Raw genomic sequence first — 21,707 nt, 5'->3', positions numbered from 1 at the left:
CAACGAATCTGGCTGCCCTTTGGGGGCTAAAACAGCTGGACTTGGTTTGAAAAAGACTTTTAAGGGGAGTTCCCTGGAGGTCCAGTGGTTAGGACTTTGCGCTTTCACTGCTGAGGGCACGGGTTCAATCCCTAGTCTGGGAACTAACATCCTGCAAGCCGAGGGGCACGGCCAAAAAAAAAAAAGACTTTTATGGAAAGCAGCATGCTGTGGCACTTCCAACCCAGAGTGTGTGGAGAGGGGAGCCGATGTGCTAACAAAACCAACCCAAAGATCTTCGGCCCTGGAAACTAACCCCTCTAAATGAACCTGGGTTTCTCACTGCAAGCCCAGACATCAGGCCTGCATGGAGGACCCAAACCTATAATAGTTCCTTGAATTCCTTTTGCTACTTCTTTTTCTACTTCCCTGTAGCAGAGTAATAGAGAGAATACACTGCATTTGGAGTCAGGAGATTCTAAGTCTGATTTCTGACGTGCTCAGGACTGAGCAAGGCCTGGACCTCAGTCAGAGCCTCAGGGTCCCGGGAAGCCAGGGGATGATAAAAGACCATATTTCATCCTCAGTGGCTGGCTTGGGGATGATACATTCTTGTGAGTCTTCTGAGTTTCTTCCATGTAAAGGAAGAAAGCAACTAAAGTGTTTGAGTTCCTACTTAATGTCAAGCACTTTTACATGCATATTCTCATGCAGTAAGTTAATCCTTACAACAATCTTGAGCAACAGGTGCTATTATCCTTATTGTACAATCAAGGAATCTGCAGTTTAAAGAGACTAAATGACTTGGAATAAATTACCATACAAGAAGAGGTAGAACTGAGATTCATGTCCATTTTTGTTAGTTTCCAAAATCTGTTTTTTTCATTTTATCATATCAGAAGATGTATAATGACTGAGTCTACAGGAAAAATTATGGAAACTACTTGGATGTGCACAAATGGTAGTGAAGCCACGAAAGCCCATTCATTCCCTCCTTCTGCTTACTAAGCACTTCCTGTGTGCTAGGCTTTGTACTGGATTCCAGGGATACCGAGGTGGGCAAGATGTGGCCCTGCTCCTGAGAAGTTCACAATCTAGTGAGGGGAGCTCTCTAGGGAAAAAAAGGATTAGAGAAAATCAGGAAAACTGAGCAAGAAAGAGAAGGCAGAGGGATTCTAAAACAGAACCAGTGGGGTTCTTGGAAGATAACTATTCCAAACCTGGCTGCATGACCTGGAGTTACCTGGAGGATTGTTAGAACTAAAAATTTACAAGTACTCAATTCCCAATTCTACAGATCTGCAATTGGGCCCAGTAATCTGTACATTTAACAATCATCTCAAGTGATCCGATAGAACTGGTTCACAGGCCAGGTGAGCAAAACCACACTGATCCAACCCTTTCACTCTGTAGGTATGAGAGCAGAGGGGCAGAAAGGGAAAGTGACCAGCCCAAGGACACACAAGAGTCAATGCTTCAGACTTATGCTTCCACCTCACAGCCAAGTGACTTGAAGTCATCTTTCAAAAATTCAGAATGATTTATTTTTAAGCATGATATATACATTTATAAGTGCACATATGACATATTTTATGTACATGGATTAGGTAGTTCTTTGAGGATGATGTTACGTGCCTACTGGAAAATTATATTCTACAAAAGTACAGTGTGGAAAATAATACAGATCAATTTAGGAGACTAAAATTATACATGGATACACAAAATGGAGATAGGTTTTCATAATCAAGAACAGTATTCGCATCCTCTGCTCGCCTCTGACCTACATTTGACCTACCCTCCTACCTCTGAGCACCTCCAACCTAGGGGATCATTATAGTGCAGAAAACTTTATTAATTAATCAAGTGCTTCAAGGTACTGGTTCCCAGACTGTGATGGAGAGAAGGGGAAAGCCAAAGAGGCACTTTAGGAGCTGGCTACAGCCTTGTCTACCCACAGCACCTTCCTCCACCTGGAGTGACATTCTGGTCACTGAAAAAGTGCTGCGCCTCCCACTGCTGACTTCTCTGCTGTGAACTCAATCCCCTCGCCCCACTAGATAAGCGGAAAGATCCTCTCTTCCTCCCCGCTTGAGATTCTTTCCACGGGCTAAATGGAGGACACAGGCAAAGGGCAGAGGTACAGAGGGGCTTTGCGGCACGAGGGGAGGCCGGCCCCTCTGCGGGGCTTCTGTGAGCTCACGGCGCAACTGCTCCCCGGCCACCCCCACCGGCTCCCCTTCCCTTCCAGGTTCACTGTGGTTTGCCTGTATCTGCTTGTTTGAGAACTCAGCGTAAACTCTACCTGCTCTGTTTCCACTCCTTCTCGGCCATCTATTTGGAGATCTTGGTATAATGAATCCAATTCTATTCACCTTCTGAGGCTCAGCTACGAGGTTAGCTACCTCTGAGGCAGAGCTAATCCTTCCTCTTCTACTCGCAGGCCGCAGGCTCTGAGGCTGGTAAGGGAGCCCAGAAGCAGGGGTTGGCAATGTAGGTAGGAGAGACTCAGGAAAGCTCAGCGTTAGAGAAGCCAGATGTAGAAAGGGTTCCGGGAGGGGCTCATCAGTGTGCTGAGAGAGGAGGCAGCCTCTGGAAGGCTGGAGGTGAGGCTTGGGCTCAGCGGGCACTGGCCACCCTAGCCTGGCTCTGCCACCGGGTAAGTCACGCTCTTCTTTTAGCCTCATTTTTCTCATCTGTAAGTGAAGAAATTGAACTAGCTTATGTCCATGGTTTCCATCTGCTTCTGAAATTCTAGATTTTCATTTTTTTTCCTTTGGCATTGGGTACAAATGACTAAGATTGACACTACGAGTCAATAATAAATGTTTATAATCCAGAATCATAGATTCTGAAATCTTAGAGCTAGAAGAGATTGAGCAATCCACGTTCCTCTTCCCCACCCATTTGATGATAAGTAAACTGAGGCCCAGAGAGGGACTGTAAGTTCTGTGAGGGCAGGAACTGTCTGTCTTGTTCTCTGTGACATGCCTGGCACATTTTCAAAAATATATGTTGAATAAGTGAGTGAACAAATAACCTCCCTCAGAGATTATGCAGCCTGGGGACAGGGGAAATATCCTCACTCCTTGCCTGGAGGGAGGGAGGAGGATAAGGCAGGAGCCTCAGACTGCTTCTGGCCCTGAAGGTATGGTGCTTTCCAGCTGGAGAGCCAGAACAGAGCCAGGAACAAATTCTCAAGGCTGGTGGTGCCAGCAGCCATTGGCCACAAAGTGGGCTTCTGCTAGAGTCCTCCGTGCTGTGCATAATGAATCACGATGTGTCAGTTACTGCATTCTGTTAACAAGCTTGTGTCCGCCTGTGCATCGCCAATGAGTGCCCTGCAATTTGCCACAGGTCTGCAGTTAATATGTGGCAGAGCCAGTGGGGCAGAGCATTTTGAGACACTCCAGGCCCAGGGAAATCAGGTGGTTGGTTTGTTTTTGGCAACTACTGGCTTCAATGATTGGGCAGCAGTATGTAGAAACATACTTTCTCCTCTCCGGGGAAGACGTCTGCATACCCTTTCCTGTCCTGGAAGGAGTAGGTTGTCTGACTCAGATAAGTCCAGCTGGAGAAAGCCATCTCTACTGCTTTCTCTGAAGTACCAAGCAAAATGGGGCAGAGTTACAGTGGTAATTTAAAAAAATCACCTCCAGCATGGTTTGATGAACTGGTCATCTGGTCATCAGCTTTGAAGTCTCACACAGGATTCGAAATCCGGCCCCACTACACATGAGCTGTGTGCTCTTGCATAAGTCTCAATTTCCCTGTGACTCAGTTTCCACATCTGCAAAATGGGGATAATAATATCTACTTTGCAGAGGTAGTTGCAAGGATTAAATGAGATAATACCAAACCCAAAATCGTAGCGGGAGCACAATACATGAGCCTCCTATCATGTTCGAGATGTTCCCCGAAGGGATTCTAATCTCTTGAGGAAGACTGGGACCAGGACCTAGGCAAACCCAGACAAGAACCTCTGTGTCTTTGATGTATGTGTGTTTCCCCCAAGTGGCTCCGCAGTGACGATTATGACTGCAGTCATGTGAGGTTGTCAGGTCTGCCTTCTGCACCTCCACACCTGCTGCGTGAGAAGAAGTGAACAAGCCTCCTGGTGAGAGGGGAGGCTGCTCATTTCTCAGGCAGCACCGCTGCAGCCCCTGACCTACTTTCTTACTAAAAATAGCCCCTCTTAGGTCACTGCCGCAAATTGAATTCCGCTGCTTCACTGCACAGTAAACAGGTGTGTGGGTGTCAGAGCACATTTGGTGAGCAGGAGTCCCCACTTCTGTGGCGCATGGCTGCCCAAGCATGCTAATCCCACACGTCTGCACAGAGGGCAGGGGCTCCAGGGCCCACCCACCCACCCCACCTGGCATATCTGCACACAGCAGGGCTGCACCTGGCCCTGCCGGGATGCCTTCAGTGGGAGGCAGAGAAGGGGCAGTAAGGGAGGTTTTGGTTCCTGCGCTTTGAAGCCTGACAGAACTGAATTCAAATATGAGCTCCACTGCATTCTTGTTACTTAACCTTGGGCAAGACACAACTTTTCTTTGCCTCTGTTTCCTCATCTGTAAAATGGAGATAATGAAACTGATCTTAGAGTATTGTTGTACAGATAAAACAAGCAGTCCTTGGCACAGAACAGATGCTCAATAAATGCAGCTATTACAGCTATTCTCTGTTGTCTGGCCTGTTGCTCCACAATGCCCTCATGGTGAAGCCTCTCATGGCAGGGGTAGCAAGGGACAGGAGGTCACTCCGAGAAGGAGAAAGACTCTAAGCTGAAAGCACCTTAGAGGTACTTAGGTCAAGGAGTCCCACACATGGCTAAGCATCACAATAACCAAGTGGCTTGTTAACAGTACTGATTCAGGTCCTTGCGCTAGACATTGGGTTTCAGGAAGCCTGTCTAGGGATGTGGGAATTTGCATTTTAATAAGCTTCCCTGGTGATTCTGATGCACTGCCAGGTTTGAGAACCTTTGAATTAGGCCAGTCACCTCCTTAAAAATAAATGGATGAATGAATTACTGTTTTTTTCTTCCATTATGAGCATAAGCAGGGTCATTGCAAAATATGCAGAGAACATGGGAAAACAAAAAGTAAAAGTAAAAAGTGAAAAATAATTCAATCAACACATACTGAATGCCCATTAAATGCCAGGCCCTCTGCTAAGTACTGGGGATATGGCCCTCAAGAGATGTCCAGTTTATGTGTGGAGACAGAAAGACAGAAACAGACACAGAAGACTAACATGATACATAGGTGTTAGAGGCCCCTTATGAAATGTACAGGAACAGAGATGAGGGAGCAATTGATTCTTTCTAAGAAGTTGGGGAAATCTAAAGCTGGCCCAGAAGGAGAACAGGTGTTCACTTGCTGGACAAGGGAGGGAAGGGCATTTCAGGAGGGATGAACAGGACATATAAAAGCATACAAAGAGAAAGGCATTTGTTAGGAAAATGTCCTAAGGTCACCACAGTAAGGTCGTCATATATGGTAAATAGCGGTGGCACAGGGATGCTGGTGTGAATGGCTAGAGCCAGATTGTGAAGAATCCCAGAGGACATCAAGAATGTTGCCTACATTGGGAAGTATGATTTTCCCAGTATTTTTTTTAACATATGCCTTTTTGTTTTCATTTTTATGTGACCAACTTAGTCAAGCAGATGGGCCATAAATTTATCTAATCCCAGTTGTTGGACATTTAGGCAACTTCTAATTGTAATAATTATAAAACACTATGATTGACATCTTTAACCATAAAGCTCTTTCCATATTTAAGATCTTTCCTAAGCAGTTTCAGGATATGAATTAAGAAATGAAAGTGAATGGACATCTTCAAGGCTCTTGATAAATAGTTCCAAAGGATTTTCTGAAAGTGGCCCGTTTTTATAAATGAGGAGTAAGGCCCAGGGAGCTTACATGTCTCATCCAAGTCACACTGTTGGATGGGGGTGGAACCAAGAGCAATCCTGGAATCTCCTAACTCCTGGTCCAGGGCTCTTTCTTCTATATCATATTGCCTTCCTACAGATCAAGGCTGAGTGCAGTAAGATCTATTTGGCCAATGCCTCTGATCACTTCCAAGTAAGGACTTTAGGTTAGCAATGTACATGGGTAGGAGATGAAAGTAATATGTGTATGTTTACATGCACATGTGAAGCTCTATATATGAGCCTTTTTTCCCAACCGTATCATGTATGCTCCCCTTATATTACAGTTTCTGTTCTGGTCAAGCATATCTTACACTGTCTTACCTTCATACCTTTGACCCTACATGAAATGTCTCCTGTTCTCCTATTCAAATTCTATGCATATTTTTATGCATAGGAATCCTGTCATTTTTAAAGACAGACCTACATGATCCAAAAAGCATTTCCAGACTATGAGCATTTACTATCAGTAACATCCATTTATGATACTTACTTTATTGCTTTGCAGCACCTCTTCTATTGATGTAAAATTATTTAAGTTTACCTATGAATAAAAATCTGCCTCAGGCTCTGTTACTAGAAAGAGATAAAACAAAAAAACCCCACCCTCCTTAAGCGAATGAAAATATATTTACTTCAGAAAGGCACTTCTAGAGTTTGATGGGCTCAAGACAGGTCAGTCCATTCCCCTGAACCTTCCACATCTCAGTAGTGGACATCTTGGTAAAACCGAAAGAGCGCTGGACTAGGAGACAGAATAGTAGCAGTTTCCATGTGCTAAGGGCCTACTCTGACCAGGCACAACGCTAGCTGCTTTATGTGCATTATATACTTGGAATAACCTTAAAATAATTTCAGCAAGGGAACTATTATTCTCCCTGTTTTCACAGATGAGAAATGTTGGGACCTGAGAGACTGAGTAATTTGCTCAAGGTCAATACCATTAGTAAATGTCAAAACTGAGATTTAAACCCAGGTATGTCTGAGTCAAAAACCATTTTTTTTCTGCTTTACTGCCCTACCTTGGCAAATGTCATTTCAGTTCTAGCTCTGCTACTCTTAAGCTATATGATCCCCAAAAAGGCATTCATGCTGAGTCCTGTTTCTCTTACATGTGAGATGGGAATAATTATGTCCCCATCCTGCTCCTCATTCCCAACACACACAAAGGGCTGTTGCCATGATTAAATGATACAATGAGTGTAAGAGACCCAGACAGATGTACAGATTGTTATTAGAGTCCTGAACATCACGACTGGTCATTCTAATGAGGACTGGAGACTCTGCTAAGATTCTCTATCATTTAAGGAGGATTTAATTATGCTCACTAGACAGCCCCTTCTAGCATCAGAAAGTGAATGGCTGCAATGCATTTCAAAATGACCCTCAACAACAACTGAAGCCAAGGGGTTAATACTCTGAGAAAATCCATTAACCAAAACACTGTAACCCTTGAGCACTCTGGGGAATCATGGTCTCCCAGGATGTTTTCCTGCTCCATCATTTAGATGTATGTATTTGTATACAAACGTGTGTGTGCACGCACACACGTCTCACCAGCACGCATGTCTAGAGAGAGGGATTCAGCAGCAGGGAGGCTGGGCTGGAGCTCCACCACCAGGGGGCCAGTTATAAACTGGTTTGGGGCATCTATTCCAGTTTTCCAGAGGCTTCTGGTAAAACATCAGGAGACCTGGTTTAAAGTTCAGATTCTGCTGCTTACTAGTTGTATAACCTTGGGCAAGATCCTTGACCTGTCAGCCTCAGTTTCCTTTTACATAAAATAGGGATAATGCCTATCTTAGACAAATGAGTTAACCTCCCCGGGCTGCTGTTTCCTCTGCTGTAAAACTGATGCCACAGTTACTTTGTGTTTCGTGCTTACTGTGTACCTGGCCCTGTGCTGAGGCTCTACATGCATTCTTTCACTCATCCTCACAGGCCTGTGGGATGAGTACTATTATCTCCAGTTGACAGATAAGGAGACCTACACTCAGAGGAGTTCAGTAATTTGCCCCAGGCCACGCAGTGTTAAGTTGCAGAGTTAGGATTCAAACCCTGTTCTCTTTGCTTTGAAATCCTGTGCTCTTAGCCACTAAACCATACTCCAGCCTACCAGAGGGGTGCTGCAAGGAAGACATGAAATAACATTTGCTATTATTATTCTTCTTATGTGCCTCCTGGGTGCCCAGTAGTCTGCATTCCTCTTCTACGTCGCATGAGCGCCAGGAGGCTCTCCAGAGCTCTGAGGCTGGCGGGCTCTGTGGGGCATGTGTGCCTCTGGAGAACAAGACCTGCTGGAAAAATATTTACTGCCGCGCCCTGAAATCATGAAGTCAGCCACACTGTGAACATGGGCAGGGGTGATGGATGAAATTCCTCCAAAGTTTTAAGCTGAAGGCCAGTTTGGCGGTGAGAGAACCTAGAGTAAAGACTAGAAGCCTGAAGACTAGAGTAAAACACTCGTGGTCAAGCATTTGCACGGATTCCCTTGAAGCTGATGGTAACCAAGGCGACCGTGCTGGATTCCAATGAGGAGAAAGACAGGATTGCCAAGGCAGGAGAAGCTGGGCAATCCCCTCCCCACCCCGACCCTCCACTGCTTACACAGAAAGGAGGAAGGGACACATGAGGAAGACACCACATTTTAAAAAAAAATTGTTTTATTAGTTACCTATTTTATACATATTAGTGTATATGTGTCAATCCCAATCTCCCAATTCATCCCACCACCTCCCCACCACCTTCCCCCCTTGGTGAAGACACCACATTTTTAAATCTTAGGCTGGATGGAACTAAAAATAGAACTGTGATTCAAATGTCTATTACTGAGTCCTCTGCCTTTGCACTCTGGAAACCAGATTGTTTCACCCCTCATCAAATCGACGTCCCCAAGGTGCTCATTCCCACAGCTCAGAGACTCAGGGCAGCAAGAATTACTGAGAGTCTAATGAGCACTTGGTACACACTGGGCCCTTTACACCCATGGTCTCATCTGAGCTGTACAATGACCCTGTGAGGCAGGTATTATCAATCCCATTTTACAGATGTGGAAATTGAGGCCCAGTTGGGCAGTATGACTTGCCCAAGGTCACTTAGCTAGTAGGTGGCAATGCTGGCTCCAGAACCCATGCTCTTTCAAATACATATGCCTGCTACATTTCAAAGTAAGAAGCTGAGCTTCATTTTAGGCTTAGTGAGTGATGAAAGCAACACTGCTATCCAGTTTGCCTTATGGCTCTGGGAAGGACTCAGCAAAGCAGCCATTTGAATGATTCACTCCTGTGACTGACAAGAAGACTTCTCTTGGTTATAGCTTCAGCAGCTGCTAAATCTGCTACACCTCCCCGCCCCCTCCAGCTGGCCCAGGGAGGTGAAATTATTTATATAAGAATTTTAGTGGCCTCCTGCCTCAAGGCATGATTATCAGAGACTTTTAAGTGATAAAAATGTCATAAATCATAATAAAGGATAAGAGGAGTCAGGGTTAGGGAAGATAACAGGCAAGAGGATATTCTGAAAAGCAAGGCAGTAGGTACAGATGCAACAGAATAACCCCCAAAGTTTACAAAAACACTTTCCTAGCAATTTCTTCATCTGATCCTCAGATGTTAGTATGTCTATTTTATAGATGATGAACCTTAACAAAAGGTTAAGGTCTAAGGTCCAAAGTCAGACAGAGGCTGGGACAGGAACCTAAGTGTGTCCTAATCCCTACCCAGTGCTTCCTCCAACCCACCCGCTCCCTAAAGTTGTGAAGACAGAAATCTGTAGGAACTATTAGAGAAGGAACCCTGTAGTCTTGCTCCCCTGAATGACAGGACCAGGGAGGGGAGAGTGGCTGTGTCAGTATCAGAGAGAGGCAGCACAGAATCAGAACATTTTTTCAAATCCCACCTTAGATATCTACCAATTGTACGACCCTGGGCAAGTCACTTCATCTCTCTGCCTTGATCTCCTCATTTCTAAAATGTGGTTCATAATGGTACCCATCTTATATGGTTGTTGTGACAATTAAATAGAGGAAAATAAACCATACATGCCATCTGCACCATACAAGCCATCTGCACCAAGGCAAATCTTGGTGAGTGTTAGTTGTCACCATTTTAATCGAAGGTGCCCAGCATACTGCATGGCACATAGAAGGTGCTCAGTGAATGTTCATTCCTTCTTCTTCCCCATGTTCCCATACCTCCCAGTGCACAAAACCCCCATCCATTATCTGCAGACCTGTTCAGAGGAGGTCTAGGATTGGAAATTGGGAAAGCAGAGGGTGCTTCTTCCCAGACAGCGTGCCTGGGCTGGCCTTATTTTAGGGGGCTGTGAGCTGGCACATAGTCATTCATCATGCTTTGTATACGTGCTTTCAGATCACTCCCCAGAAATAAGTGACTCCATCCTGGATTTTCCTCAGGAGACAGAGCTTTCATAGGTATGGGCTCCTCCTGAGGACCTAACCCTCACAATGGCGTCTTGACCTCTAGGGAGAAAGTCTTGTAAGACGGGTAGGTCCCTGCAAAAGTTGACCAGGAAAGCAGTCTCTGCTCTGGGCTAAGTTACTGCAACAGCAGGAATAATCACAGAGTGGTTACAATGATGTAACATTATCAAAGGCATCACAACAGCACACCCTATACCAAAGCCACTTAGCAGAAACATTATCCATATATACATGAAGAAAAAACTATTTATGTAGATCTGCTTCACTAACCTCTCTTTACAGAAACTCTCTGACCTCTCGAAAGAGCTAAAAGTCTTCATGCCAATCTCCTACCAGGTCGTTCTATTTGGGTGTTCCACAGGCATCTCACACTTGGTTATGTTAAAAAATAAATCCATCACTTTCCCTAAAGCCTACTCTTTCCTCTCCATGTATGTCCTGTCTCAGTCAATGGCAACACATCTACCCAGTCTACCAAGCAGAAAACTTGGTACCACCCCTGATCCTGCCCATTCTTCTCCTTCTCTTCTCAACCCTGTTCATACCAGGTCACTTAGTCCCAACAAGCTGAGCGTGGCCTTTTAAGTCGATTCTGACTTTCTACCTCAGCTGCCACTACTTAATTCAGGTCCTCATCACCCTTCCCTTAAGGTAATGTTCTGGTTTCTCTTCGTCTCTCTGCTTCCAGGTTCTCTCTCCTTCAACTCAGCCTTCCTCCCATCCCCAGAATGATTTTCCTAAAATACAAGTTGGGGCTTCCCTGGTGGCGCAGTGGTTGAGAATCTGCCTGCCAATGCAGTGGACATGGGTTCGAGCCCTGGTCTGGGAAGATCCCACATGCCGCAGAGCAGCTAGGCCCGTGAGCCACAATTACTGAGCCTGCGCGTCTGGAGCCTGCGCGTCTGGAGCCTGTGCTCCGCAACAAGAGAGGCTGCAATAGTGAGAGGCCCGTGCACCGCGATGAAGAGTGGCCCCCGTTTGCCACAACTAGAGAAAGCCCTCGCACAGAAACAAAGACCCAACACAGCCATAAATTAATTAATTAATTTAATTTAATTAAGTATAAATATTAAAAAAAAAAAAGATACAAGTTGGACTATGTGACGGTCAGTTTTATGTGTCAATCTGTACCCAGTTATTCAATCAAACACTAATCTAAGTGTTGCTGTGAAGGTATTTTGTAGCTGTGATTAACCTCTATAATCAGTTGATTTTATTGATACATAAAGGAGATTAATTCTAGATAATCTGGGTGAGCCTGTGCCAGTCAGTTGAAAGTCCTTAAGAAGAGAACCGGGGTGTCCCTGAGGAAGAAGTTCTGCCTATTGACTGGAGCATCAGCCTGCCCTTCCTGAAGATCTACCCTGTGGATTTCAGACTTGCCATCTTCCACAGTTGTATATGCAGATTCTGTACATTAAATCTCTTAATATATGTCTCCTACTGGGTCTGTTTCTCTGGTTGAACCTGGGCAGAGTGTTTCTGTCTCTGAAACAAAATCTTTATTTTGATAGAACCTATTAGACTAGTAAAAATTAGTAGCTGGATCAGTCCCGGTTTTGGCAAGGATGTGGAGTTATAGAAATCTTCAAAACTAACAAACCATTGTAAGTCAACTACACTCCAATAAAAATTAATTTTTAAAAAAGGGATAATATTTAGCATTGATTAAAAAAAAAGAAATCTTTATGTACTGCTGGTGTCATGTATCAGGTCCTTTACATATATTATCCTACTTAATTGTCATAATAACGCTTTAAGTATTCTCATTCTCTTTATCCACATAGGAAAACTGAGGCTCAGGAAGGTTGTAATTCACTCAAAGTAACACAGCTAGAAAATGCCAGGGCTGAGATCTGAAACCTAGTCAGGCAACTGTCATGGACTTAGTGTCCCCACTAAATCACATTGAATTCATTTGAGAATTATAATAAAACAATATTTATTAAAACTATGATATTCTATCTTGCTTTTTATGCAAAATGATTACTTTTCCTTTCTAATCAGTTATACATTTTACAACATCAGGAAGCCTTTATGAAGCAAGAAGTGGGGGGGGGGAACCAGATTATTATCTTTATTTTTATAGTTGTTCAATTAAAGCCCTTGAAGGGCAAGCATATTATTTACTTAAAGTCACACACAAAAAACAGAAGATTAATAAAAGCATCTGAATAGCCTAAAGGGCCAGATTAAAAAGAAATCTTCCTTAGGGTATGGGAAGTCCTGCATTTGGAAGGTATCTGTTTCAAATACTCCCTTCTGAGAACACGGCCACAGCCACCTCCCCCGGCTTTGCCTCACTAGTGCCGGCTGACCAGGAATCATGGAGGCAGTCAACACCCTCTCTTACATTTATGCCCAATTAAGTGTTACTCTGCTGACTTCAGCTCACATTTCCACCCCTGTTTAGCTTCTGATCTTATCATCCTTTGTGTATATAAACCCTCCCAGTTTTCTTTATCATAGAAAGTGGAACACTCTCCTTCTTTGCTTTCACGGGGACAGGCTGAGGCTGGAGCTTTTTGGCAGCCATAAGAGATCCCTTTGCATCTCTTATCAATTTATTGATAATTTGGGAGAATATCACTCACTAATTATGAATCCACCACTTTGGATACCCAGACCCTTACACTGTAGAGCACCCAGGACAATGTTCTTCTCCTTGAGTTATTTAACCTCTCTGTGCCTTAGTTTCTCTATCTGTGCAACAGGTATAATAACAGTACCTACTTTATGGTTGATGTAAAGAATAAATTAATATTGTGTAAAACTGCATATGGTTCATGGTAAGGACCAATAATGTCAACTATTACTGTTATCATGGTCCCTAAAGATTATTTGAGAGTTGATAATCTCCTTTGTTGGCTTCCTAGGCCCTTATTTCTCCTTACCTTCCCCCCAAAAGCTGAATTATTGAAATCTTTACCTTTTTTTTTTTTCTAAGTACAACTGAGTTCATGTAGCAACCCCTGGGAGAGGCTCAAAAGTTAAGAAATAAAAGGAAACAGGTCTAATTTCTGTCTATTGCCAGGCTGCATTTGCTAAAAACCTGTGAGCTGCTGCAGCAGAGGGAAATGGAGGATATGGTACCTCCGGTGTGGATGTGTAGCAGAAACTACCCAGAAGTGAGCCCAATCAAGGACTCCTGAGGCCACGGCTGCCAGGTCAGCGTGACAAGGGTGGGGGCCTTGGAGCTCGCCTCACAAGTTGCTGATGCTCTGTCTCCAAAGAGGTGTGGTGGTGCCAGCTAGAGTCAGGACCCGGGGGCTGGCATCCTGGGCTCAGCCTCTGACTTGCTGTGTGACTCCGGGCAAATCATTTCTTCACTTAGGCCTTCATTTCCTCTTCTGTGGGGATTAGGTCATTTCTGAAGTCTGCTCCACCTTCAAAGTCTGTGATTCTAGGACCCTATGCCTCTTACATTAGATCAGCTAAAATTCTGCTCCCCTCCCTCAGAAAGGCAGTCCCCTCCCATAGTAGAAGCCTATAAGCCTTTGGCCATCCATTCCATTTGGCAAAATTAAATTTTTAAAAAGCATCTGTCCAAGAGTCCCTATCATTTTACTTGCGGGGTTTTTTTTTTTTTTTTTGTCTTCTTGCTATATAATGTCATTTGCTGAAAATTTCTGCAAGTCAGTTCCCAACTGATCACAGTAAATTCTCTTCATGTGCAGAATTTATTTAAGAAGTGCTGCCTGAATAAAGTGAACAGGTTCAAAAAACTGACAAAGCACAAAGGCCACATAAGAGGCTACTGGCATATGCACGCATGCCACACTAGGGTCACACTGCACAGCTTCCTAAATCAGCATCTTGGCTGCCACGGGAAGAGGGAGGGACTGGCCTTGGGGTGGAACTGGAGTTGCAACTAGTATGGGGCAGAGTCCGAGCCAAGAAGTCTGATGGGGATTCAGGAGCCACATGCCTAGTCGTAACAATCAGACATCCAGTGTGCTGAGGCCAAAAGGGCAGCAGCACCTTCCTTGCCGCAAGCTGAAAACCACAAACTTACCGAACTAGTTATCTTACAAAGCCACAAAATCAAACCCACTGCCATTCCTCCAAGATTCCTTTGTTGACCAGCTATTCGCTTCTGAAAACAGATCAGATCAAGTCATTCCTCTGCTTTAAGACCTTTCCTGCTCCTTGTTACCACAGAGGATGAAGTCCTGTCTCCTCAGGCTTCAGGCATCCCCACAGCCTTGTTTCCCACTGCTTTGTTCCCCTCCCAATCCCCTCTTTTCCCCAATTAGCCATGTCTTCTGCATGCTTTTGTTCATGTTGATCCCATTCCCTGGAATGTCTTTCTCTTCCTCCTGCTCATCCTTTAAGACCCACCTCAAACATCATGTCTTCTCTTAGAAGTATTCCCTAACCCCATGCTAGGGTGAAGGTGTGAGTTTATGAATTTTATGAACAAGATGCAGTCTCAGAAAGTGTCAGAGCTGGAAGAGACCTTGAAGATTATCTTACAGATTTCTTTTATTTTATCCAAAAAGAAAAGCACGCCCAGAGAAGGAAAGTGCCTGCCCAAGGTGACAGCAGCTAATCTGGTACTCAGGTCCCTTGGCCCAGGACTCTTTCTACTACATGGTGCAGCTTCTTAATGAGTGACTAAATCTGTGAATAATCAAACGGGCAAACAGAATGCTGCTGAAGCCTTGCCTAGGGAGAGCACTTTGGAATGAATGTCACAGCTGTTCTGCATTTAAGGGCTTAGGTGCACCCGGGAGGAAGAGGGGATTCCACAGAGATGAGAGGCAACAGGGACCGCCACTGGGTAGATGGTATTTAGGGGTCCTGGTGCAAGCTGAGGCCTGTGGGTGCTACACTGAGGCAACACTGAGAGTCTGGGCGTTCATAGGGAGATACCAGGGTGCTACTTAAGACTCAGGAAGCTTGCTCCTGTCTATGGAAGGACAGAGCAGGCTCATAGGCCTGACTGCTTGGCCATTGTTAAAGCTGCCCCACACTGCACATGGTCCCCTAGGTGCTAGGCTCTGAGGATAGACTGGGATACAGGCTGGCCTCTGCCCCTCCAGACAAGTATTGTACTATCAGTTGATATTGCTTTTTTCTGTCTTCCAAAGAAGTCACGTGCATGCTATAAGCTTAGTATAATAAATGCTGCTTAATATGCTAATTAAGCCAAAGCCTGACCTCTGCAGGGAGCACTTGAGGGGAAAAATGCAGACCTCAGAGTCAGCAGATGTCAGTCTGAATCCAGGGCTTCACCTCTTTGAGTCTCCATTTTCCCATCTGGAAAACCCGTCTACTTTCTACCTTGCATGGTGATGACCTAATGAAATGATATATGCAAAATGCTCAGAGTGGCGCCCATACTTAGTAGGTATCTACTACTGTCAGTTCTCTTTTACTCTGTAAAAAGGTATTATCTTAAAAAAAAAAAAATCCACTGCTGCAATCATCAACTTTTGAGTGTCTTCCTAAATAACCCTTAATGGCACCACACTATCTGTATAGTAAAGTCAATGTTACCAGAGACGGCCTTAGCTGACCCTCTGCTGTCTTGCTGGGTGACCACTTGTCTCTCAACCATGATTCACACTTTAAAGCCTTCCTTCCCTTTGCTCATGTTGATCCCTCAGCACAGAACGCTCTTTACCCTTCCTCCACTCAGGAACCCCCTCTGCCATGAGGATTTCCAAAACTAATCATTCCTTCCTCTTCACTCTTTCTGATTCTTGTCACCCTCTGCTTTGCACTCACTCATCTGTTCATTCAGTATTTATTAAGCACATACCACGTGCCAGGCTTAAGTCTCTTTCCCATTAAATGTGAGTTCCATAAGGTAAGACCATTTGCTGTATTCCTTCTCAGCACCCAGAATGCTACAGGGCACATTATCAGTCACGAGCAAGCTGATGGGAGGGAATAAGGAAAATACTGTATATAACATTCATTCAGCTTTTAACAAACATACAAAGCACCTACTGCATGCAAGACAAGTGTAGACAGTGCAGGTCTATTACGATGTACAACAGAGTTTGGTCACATGAGGACAGACTTGAGTGATGGAGCAGATTTTAGAACTATTTCCCAGATGGGGATTCTAAGGCCTGGAGAGGGAGGGGGCCTGCCCAGGATCACACAGAGAGTTAGTGGCAGACAGAGCTGGGAGCAGAGCTCAGCCCTTCCACTGCAGAAGGCTGTCTCTGTCTTGCTCTAACTCTTCGTACTTTTTTACTTTGAGCTCACCTTAGTTAGATTTACCTTTGCAAGGCCCCAAGCTTCTTGAGTATTTGTAAACCAGTGCAGTGAGTCACAATTACAGTTTTTGCTACTGTAAGTAACTCCAAAAAGGACCAGAGCATTATGCCAAAACATGGTGGTTAATCTCGTGCCCAAAAAGGGTGGCATGAAAGAGTGAGTAATTCAGCAAGTTATGTGAGCCTCCTTGACAGCCTGGCACCCTCACCTGTGGTCTCATGTAGAATGACTACTGTGGAGTGACACAAACATTGCTTCTTTAGGAGTAACAGTGAAAAACTTTACTGAGAGCTAAGAAGGCACTTTTTGTGATGTGAGGCTACGCCCTGAAAACAAATGACTCAATAGAAATGTGACTCGAATGATAACCAATGGTCTGTAAAAATATCTCTGTATTAATTGTGAAACATCTCTCCTGAATGTGAAAGATCTGATCACATTCTGGCCTGGCAAAGAAGAAAATATGGTGTCTCAAGCGGTGTGATATTGGCAACAAGTATATCACCTCCACAGCTGAGAGAAGCAGGACCTGGGACAGAGCACTCAGAACCTAGGGAATGACTTAAAAGACGCTGCTCTGCCTTAGCAGTCCCTCTCCACGTGGCAAACAGCTGGGGAGATCACAACCACTTAGGAAAGCTCCTTGAGAACCATCCACAAGCCCTGTGTAAGCAACATGAGCTGGCCCCAAGTGTTGGCCCCAGCTCTGCCACTGACTAGCTGGGCAATCTTGGGTTAAGTCATTGCTTCTCTTTATGCCTTAGGGCTACTCTGGTAGTGACAGGACTCAGGAAGGCAGCCAAAAAAAGTAAATTCAATAAATAGTGTTGAGACTATTGAATAGCTATCTGGAAAAATAATGAAGTTGAATCCATACCTGACATTGTATATCAGGATAAATTCCAAATGGATCAAAGATTTATTTGTACAATATAAAACCATAATGTACTAGAATAAAATATGAGGAAAGTCCTTTATACCGTGGTGTGGGGAGGGATCCTCTAACTCAAAATGCAGAAGCCATAAAGGAAAAGACTGGTAAATTTCATCTACAGTGAAAGAAAAAGTTGCATGGTAAAAATATGACAAAATAAAAACATCAAAAGCAAAAACAAAAAGCAAAAATCTAGGACTAGGAACCAAGATGGTGGAGTAGAAGGATGTGCTCTCACTCTCTCTTGTGAGAACACCAGAATCACAACTAGCTGCTGGACAATCATCGACCGGAAGACACTGGAACTCACCAAAAAAGATACCCCACATCCAAAGACAAAGGAGAAGCCACAATGAGATGGTAGGAGGGGCACAATCACAGTAAAATCAAATCCCATAACTCCTGGGTGGGTGACTCACAGACTGGAGAACACTTATACCACAGAAGTCCACCCAGTGGAGTGAAGGTTCTGAGCCCCACGTCAGGCTTCCCAACCTGGGGGTCCGGCAACAGAAGGAGGAATTCCTAGAGAATCAGACTTTGAAGACTAGTGGGATTTGACTGCAGGACTTCGACAGGACTGGGGGAAACAGAGACCGCACTCTTGGAGGGCACACACAAAGTAGCATGCGCATCGGGACCCAGGGGAAGGAGCAGTGACCCCAGGAGAGACTGAACCAGACCTACCTGCTAGTGTTGGAGGGTCTCCTGCAGAGGCGGGGGGTGGCTGTGGCTCACTGTGGGGACAAGGACACTGGCAGCAGAAGTTCTGGGAAGTACTCCTTGGCGTAAGCCCTCCCAGAGTCTGTCATTAGCCCCACCAAAGAGCCCGGGTAGGCTCCAGTGTTGGGTTGCCTCAGGCCAAACAACCAACAGGGAGGGAAACAGCCCCACTCATCAGCAGTCAAGCAGATTAAAGTTTTACTGAGCTCTGCCCACCAGAGCAACAGTCAGCTCTACCCACCACCAGTCCCTCCCATCAGGAAACTTGCACAAGCCTCTTAGATAGCCTCATCCACCAGAGGGCAGACAGCAGAAGCAAGAAGAACTACAATCCTGCAGCCTGTGGAACAAAAACCACATTCACAGAAAGATAGACAAGATGAAAAGGCAGAGGGCTATGTACCAGATGAAGGAACAAGATAAAAATCCCAGAAAAACAACTAAATGAAGTGGAGATAGGCAACCTTCCAGAAAAAGAATTCAGAATAATGATAGTGAAGATGATCCAGGACCTCGGAAAAAGAATGAATGGAGGCAAAGATCGAAAAGATGCAAGAAATGTTTAACAAAGATTTAGAAGAATTAAAGAACAAACAAACAGAGATGAACAATACAAAAACTGAAATGAAAACTACACTAGAAGGAATCAATAGCAGAATAACTGAGGCAGAAGAACGGATAAGTGACCTGGAAGACAGAATGGTGGAATTCACTGCTGTGGAACAGAATAAAGAAAAAAGAATGAAAAGAAATGAAGACAGCCTAAGAGACCTCTGGGACAACATTAAACGCAACAACATTTGCATTATAGGGGTCCCAGAAGGAGAAGAGAGAGAGAAAGGACCCGAGAAAATATTTGAAGAGATTATAGTCGAAAACTTCCCTAACATGGGAAAGGAAATAGCCACCCAAGTCCAGGAAGCACAGCGAATCCCATACAGGATAAACCCAAGGAGAAACACGCCGAGACACATAGTAATCAAATTGGCAAAAATTAAAGACAAAGAAAAATTATTGAAAGCAGCAAGAGAAAAACAACAAATAACATACAAGGGAACTCCCATAAGGTTAACAGCTGATTTCTCAGCAGAAACTCTACAAGCCAGAAGGGAGTGGCATGATATACTTAAGTGATGAAAGGGGAAAACCTACAACCAAGATTACTCTACCCAGGAAGGATCTCATTCAGATTCGATGGAGAAATCAAAAGCTTTACAGACAAGCAAAAGCTAAGAGAATTCAGCACCACAAAACCAGCTCTACAACAAATGCTAAAGGAACTTCTCTAAGTGGGAAACACAAGAGAAGAAAAGGACCTACAAAAACAAACCCAAAACAATTAAGAAAATGGTCATAGGAACATACCTATCGATAATTACCTTAAATGTGAATGGATTAAATGCTCCAACCAAAAGACACAGACTGGCTGAATGGATACAAAAACAAGACCCATATATATGCTGTCTACAGGAGACCCACTTCAGACCTAGGGATACATACAGACTGAAAGTGAGGGGATGGAAAAAGATATTCCATGCAAATGGAAATCAAAAGAAAGCTGGAGTAGCAATACTCATATCAGATAAAATAGACTTTAAAATAAAGAATGTTACAAGAGACAAGGAAGGACAGTACATAACGTTCAAGGGATCAATCCAAGAACGAGATATAACAATTATAAATATATATGCACCCAACAGGGGAGCACCTCAATACATAAGGCAACTGCTAACAGCTATAAAAGAGGAAATCAACAGTGACACAATAATAGTGAGGGACTTTAACACCTCACTTACACCAATGGACAGACCATCCAAACAGAAAATTAATAAGGAAACACAAGCTTTAAATGACTCAATAGACCAGATAAATTTAATTGATATTTATAGGACATTCCATCCAAAAACAGCAGATTACACTTCTTCTCAAGTGCGCACGGAACATTCTCCAGGATAGATCACATCTTGGGTCACAAATCAAGCCTCAGTAAATTTAAGAAGATTGAAATCATATCAAGCATCTTTTCTGACCACAACGCTATGAGATTAGAAATGAATTACAGGGGGAAAAAACGTAAAAAACTCAAACACATGGAGGCTAAACAGTACGTTACTAAATAACCAAGAGATCACTGAAGAAATCAAAGAGGAAATAAAAAAATACCTAGAGACAAATGACAATGAAAACACAATGATCCAAAACCTATGGGATGCAGCAAAAGCAGTTCTAAGAGGGAAGTTTATAGCTATACAAGCCTACCTCAAGAAACAAGAAAACTCTCAAATAAACAATCTAAACTTACACCTCAAGGAACTAGAGAAAGAAGAACAACAAAACCCAAAGTTAACAGAAGGAAAGAAATCATAAAGATCAGAGCAGAAATAAATGAAATAGAAACAAAGAAAACAATAGCAAAGATCAAAAAAACTAAAAGCTGGTTCTTTGAGAAGATAAACCATTAGCCAGACTCATCAAGAAAAAGAGGGATAGGACTCAAATCAATAAAATTAGAAATGAAAAAAGGAGAAGTTACAACAGACACCGCAGAAATACAAAGCATCCTAAGAGACTACTACAAGCAACTCTATGCCAATAAAATGGACAACCTGGAAGAAATGGACAAATTCTTAGAAAGGTATAACCTTCCAAGACTGGACCAGGAAGAAATAGAAAATATGAACAGACCAATCACAAGTAATGAAATTGAAACTGTGATTAAAAATCTTCCAACAAACAAAAAAGTCCAGGACCAGATGGCTTCACAGGTGAATTCTATCAAACATTTAGAGAAGAGCTAACACCTATCCTTCTCAAACTCTTCCAAAAAATTGCAGAGGAAGGAACACTCCCAAACTCATTCTGTGAGGCCACCATCACCCTGATACCAAAACCAGACAAAGATACTACAAAAAAAAGAAAATTACAGACCAATATCACTGATGAATATAGATGCAAAAGTCCTCAACAAAATACTAGCAAACAGAATCCAACAACACATTAAAAGGATCAGACACCACGATCAAGTGGGATTTACCCCAGGGATGCAAGGATTCTTCAATTTATGCAAATCAATCAATGTGATACACCATATTAACAAATTGAAGAATAAAAACCATGTGATTGTCTCAACAGATGCAGAAAAAGCTTTTGACAAAATTCAACACCCATTTATGATAAAAACTCTCCAGAAAGTGGGCATAGAGGGAACCTACCTCGACATAATAAAGGCCATATATGACAAACCCACAGTAAACATCATTCTCAATGGTGAAAAACTGAAAGCATTTCCTCTAAGATCAGGAACAAGACAAGAATGTCCACTCTCACCACTATTATTCAACATAGTTTTAGAAGTCCTAGCCACGGCAATCAGAGAAGAAAAAGAAATAAAAGGAATCCAAATTGGAAAAGAAGAAGTAAAACTGTCACTGTTTGCAGAAGACATGATACTATACATA

At 43.6% G+C, this 21,707-nt stretch overlaps 1 protein-coding gene across 4 annotated transcripts in view; it reads right to left on the bottom strand.

Annotated features, from left to right (window-relative positions):
• The window catches only part of SERGEF (secretion regulating guanine nucleotide exchange factor), a 249,553-nt gene that overhangs the window by 77,278 nt on the left and 150,568 nt on the right, over nucleotides 1-21,707 (bottom strand). Inside the window, exon 12 of one of the 4 annotated variants that reach the window (XM_082342479.1) lies at nucleotides 4,423-6,662. The exons of the other annotated variants lie outside the window; for them this stretch is intronic. Coding sequence (XP_082198605.1) covers nucleotides 6,594-6,662 — 69 coding nt within the window. The 3' untranslated portion in view covers nucleotides 4,423-6,593. Of the gene's footprint in view, nucleotides 1-4,422; nucleotides 6,663-21,707 lie in introns of those variants that run through there. 4 annotated transcript variants of the gene reach the window in all.

Source organism: Balaenoptera borealis (genome assembly GCF_965194805.1).
Source record: "Balaenoptera borealis genome assembly, chromosome: 11".
NCBI classification, from domain to species: Eukaryota; Metazoa; Chordata; class Mammalia; order Artiodactyla; family Balaenopteridae; genus Balaenoptera; species Balaenoptera borealis.
The sequence above is the reverse complement of the archived record's forward strand: the minus strand, read 5'-3'. Positions and strand labels throughout refer to the sequence as shown.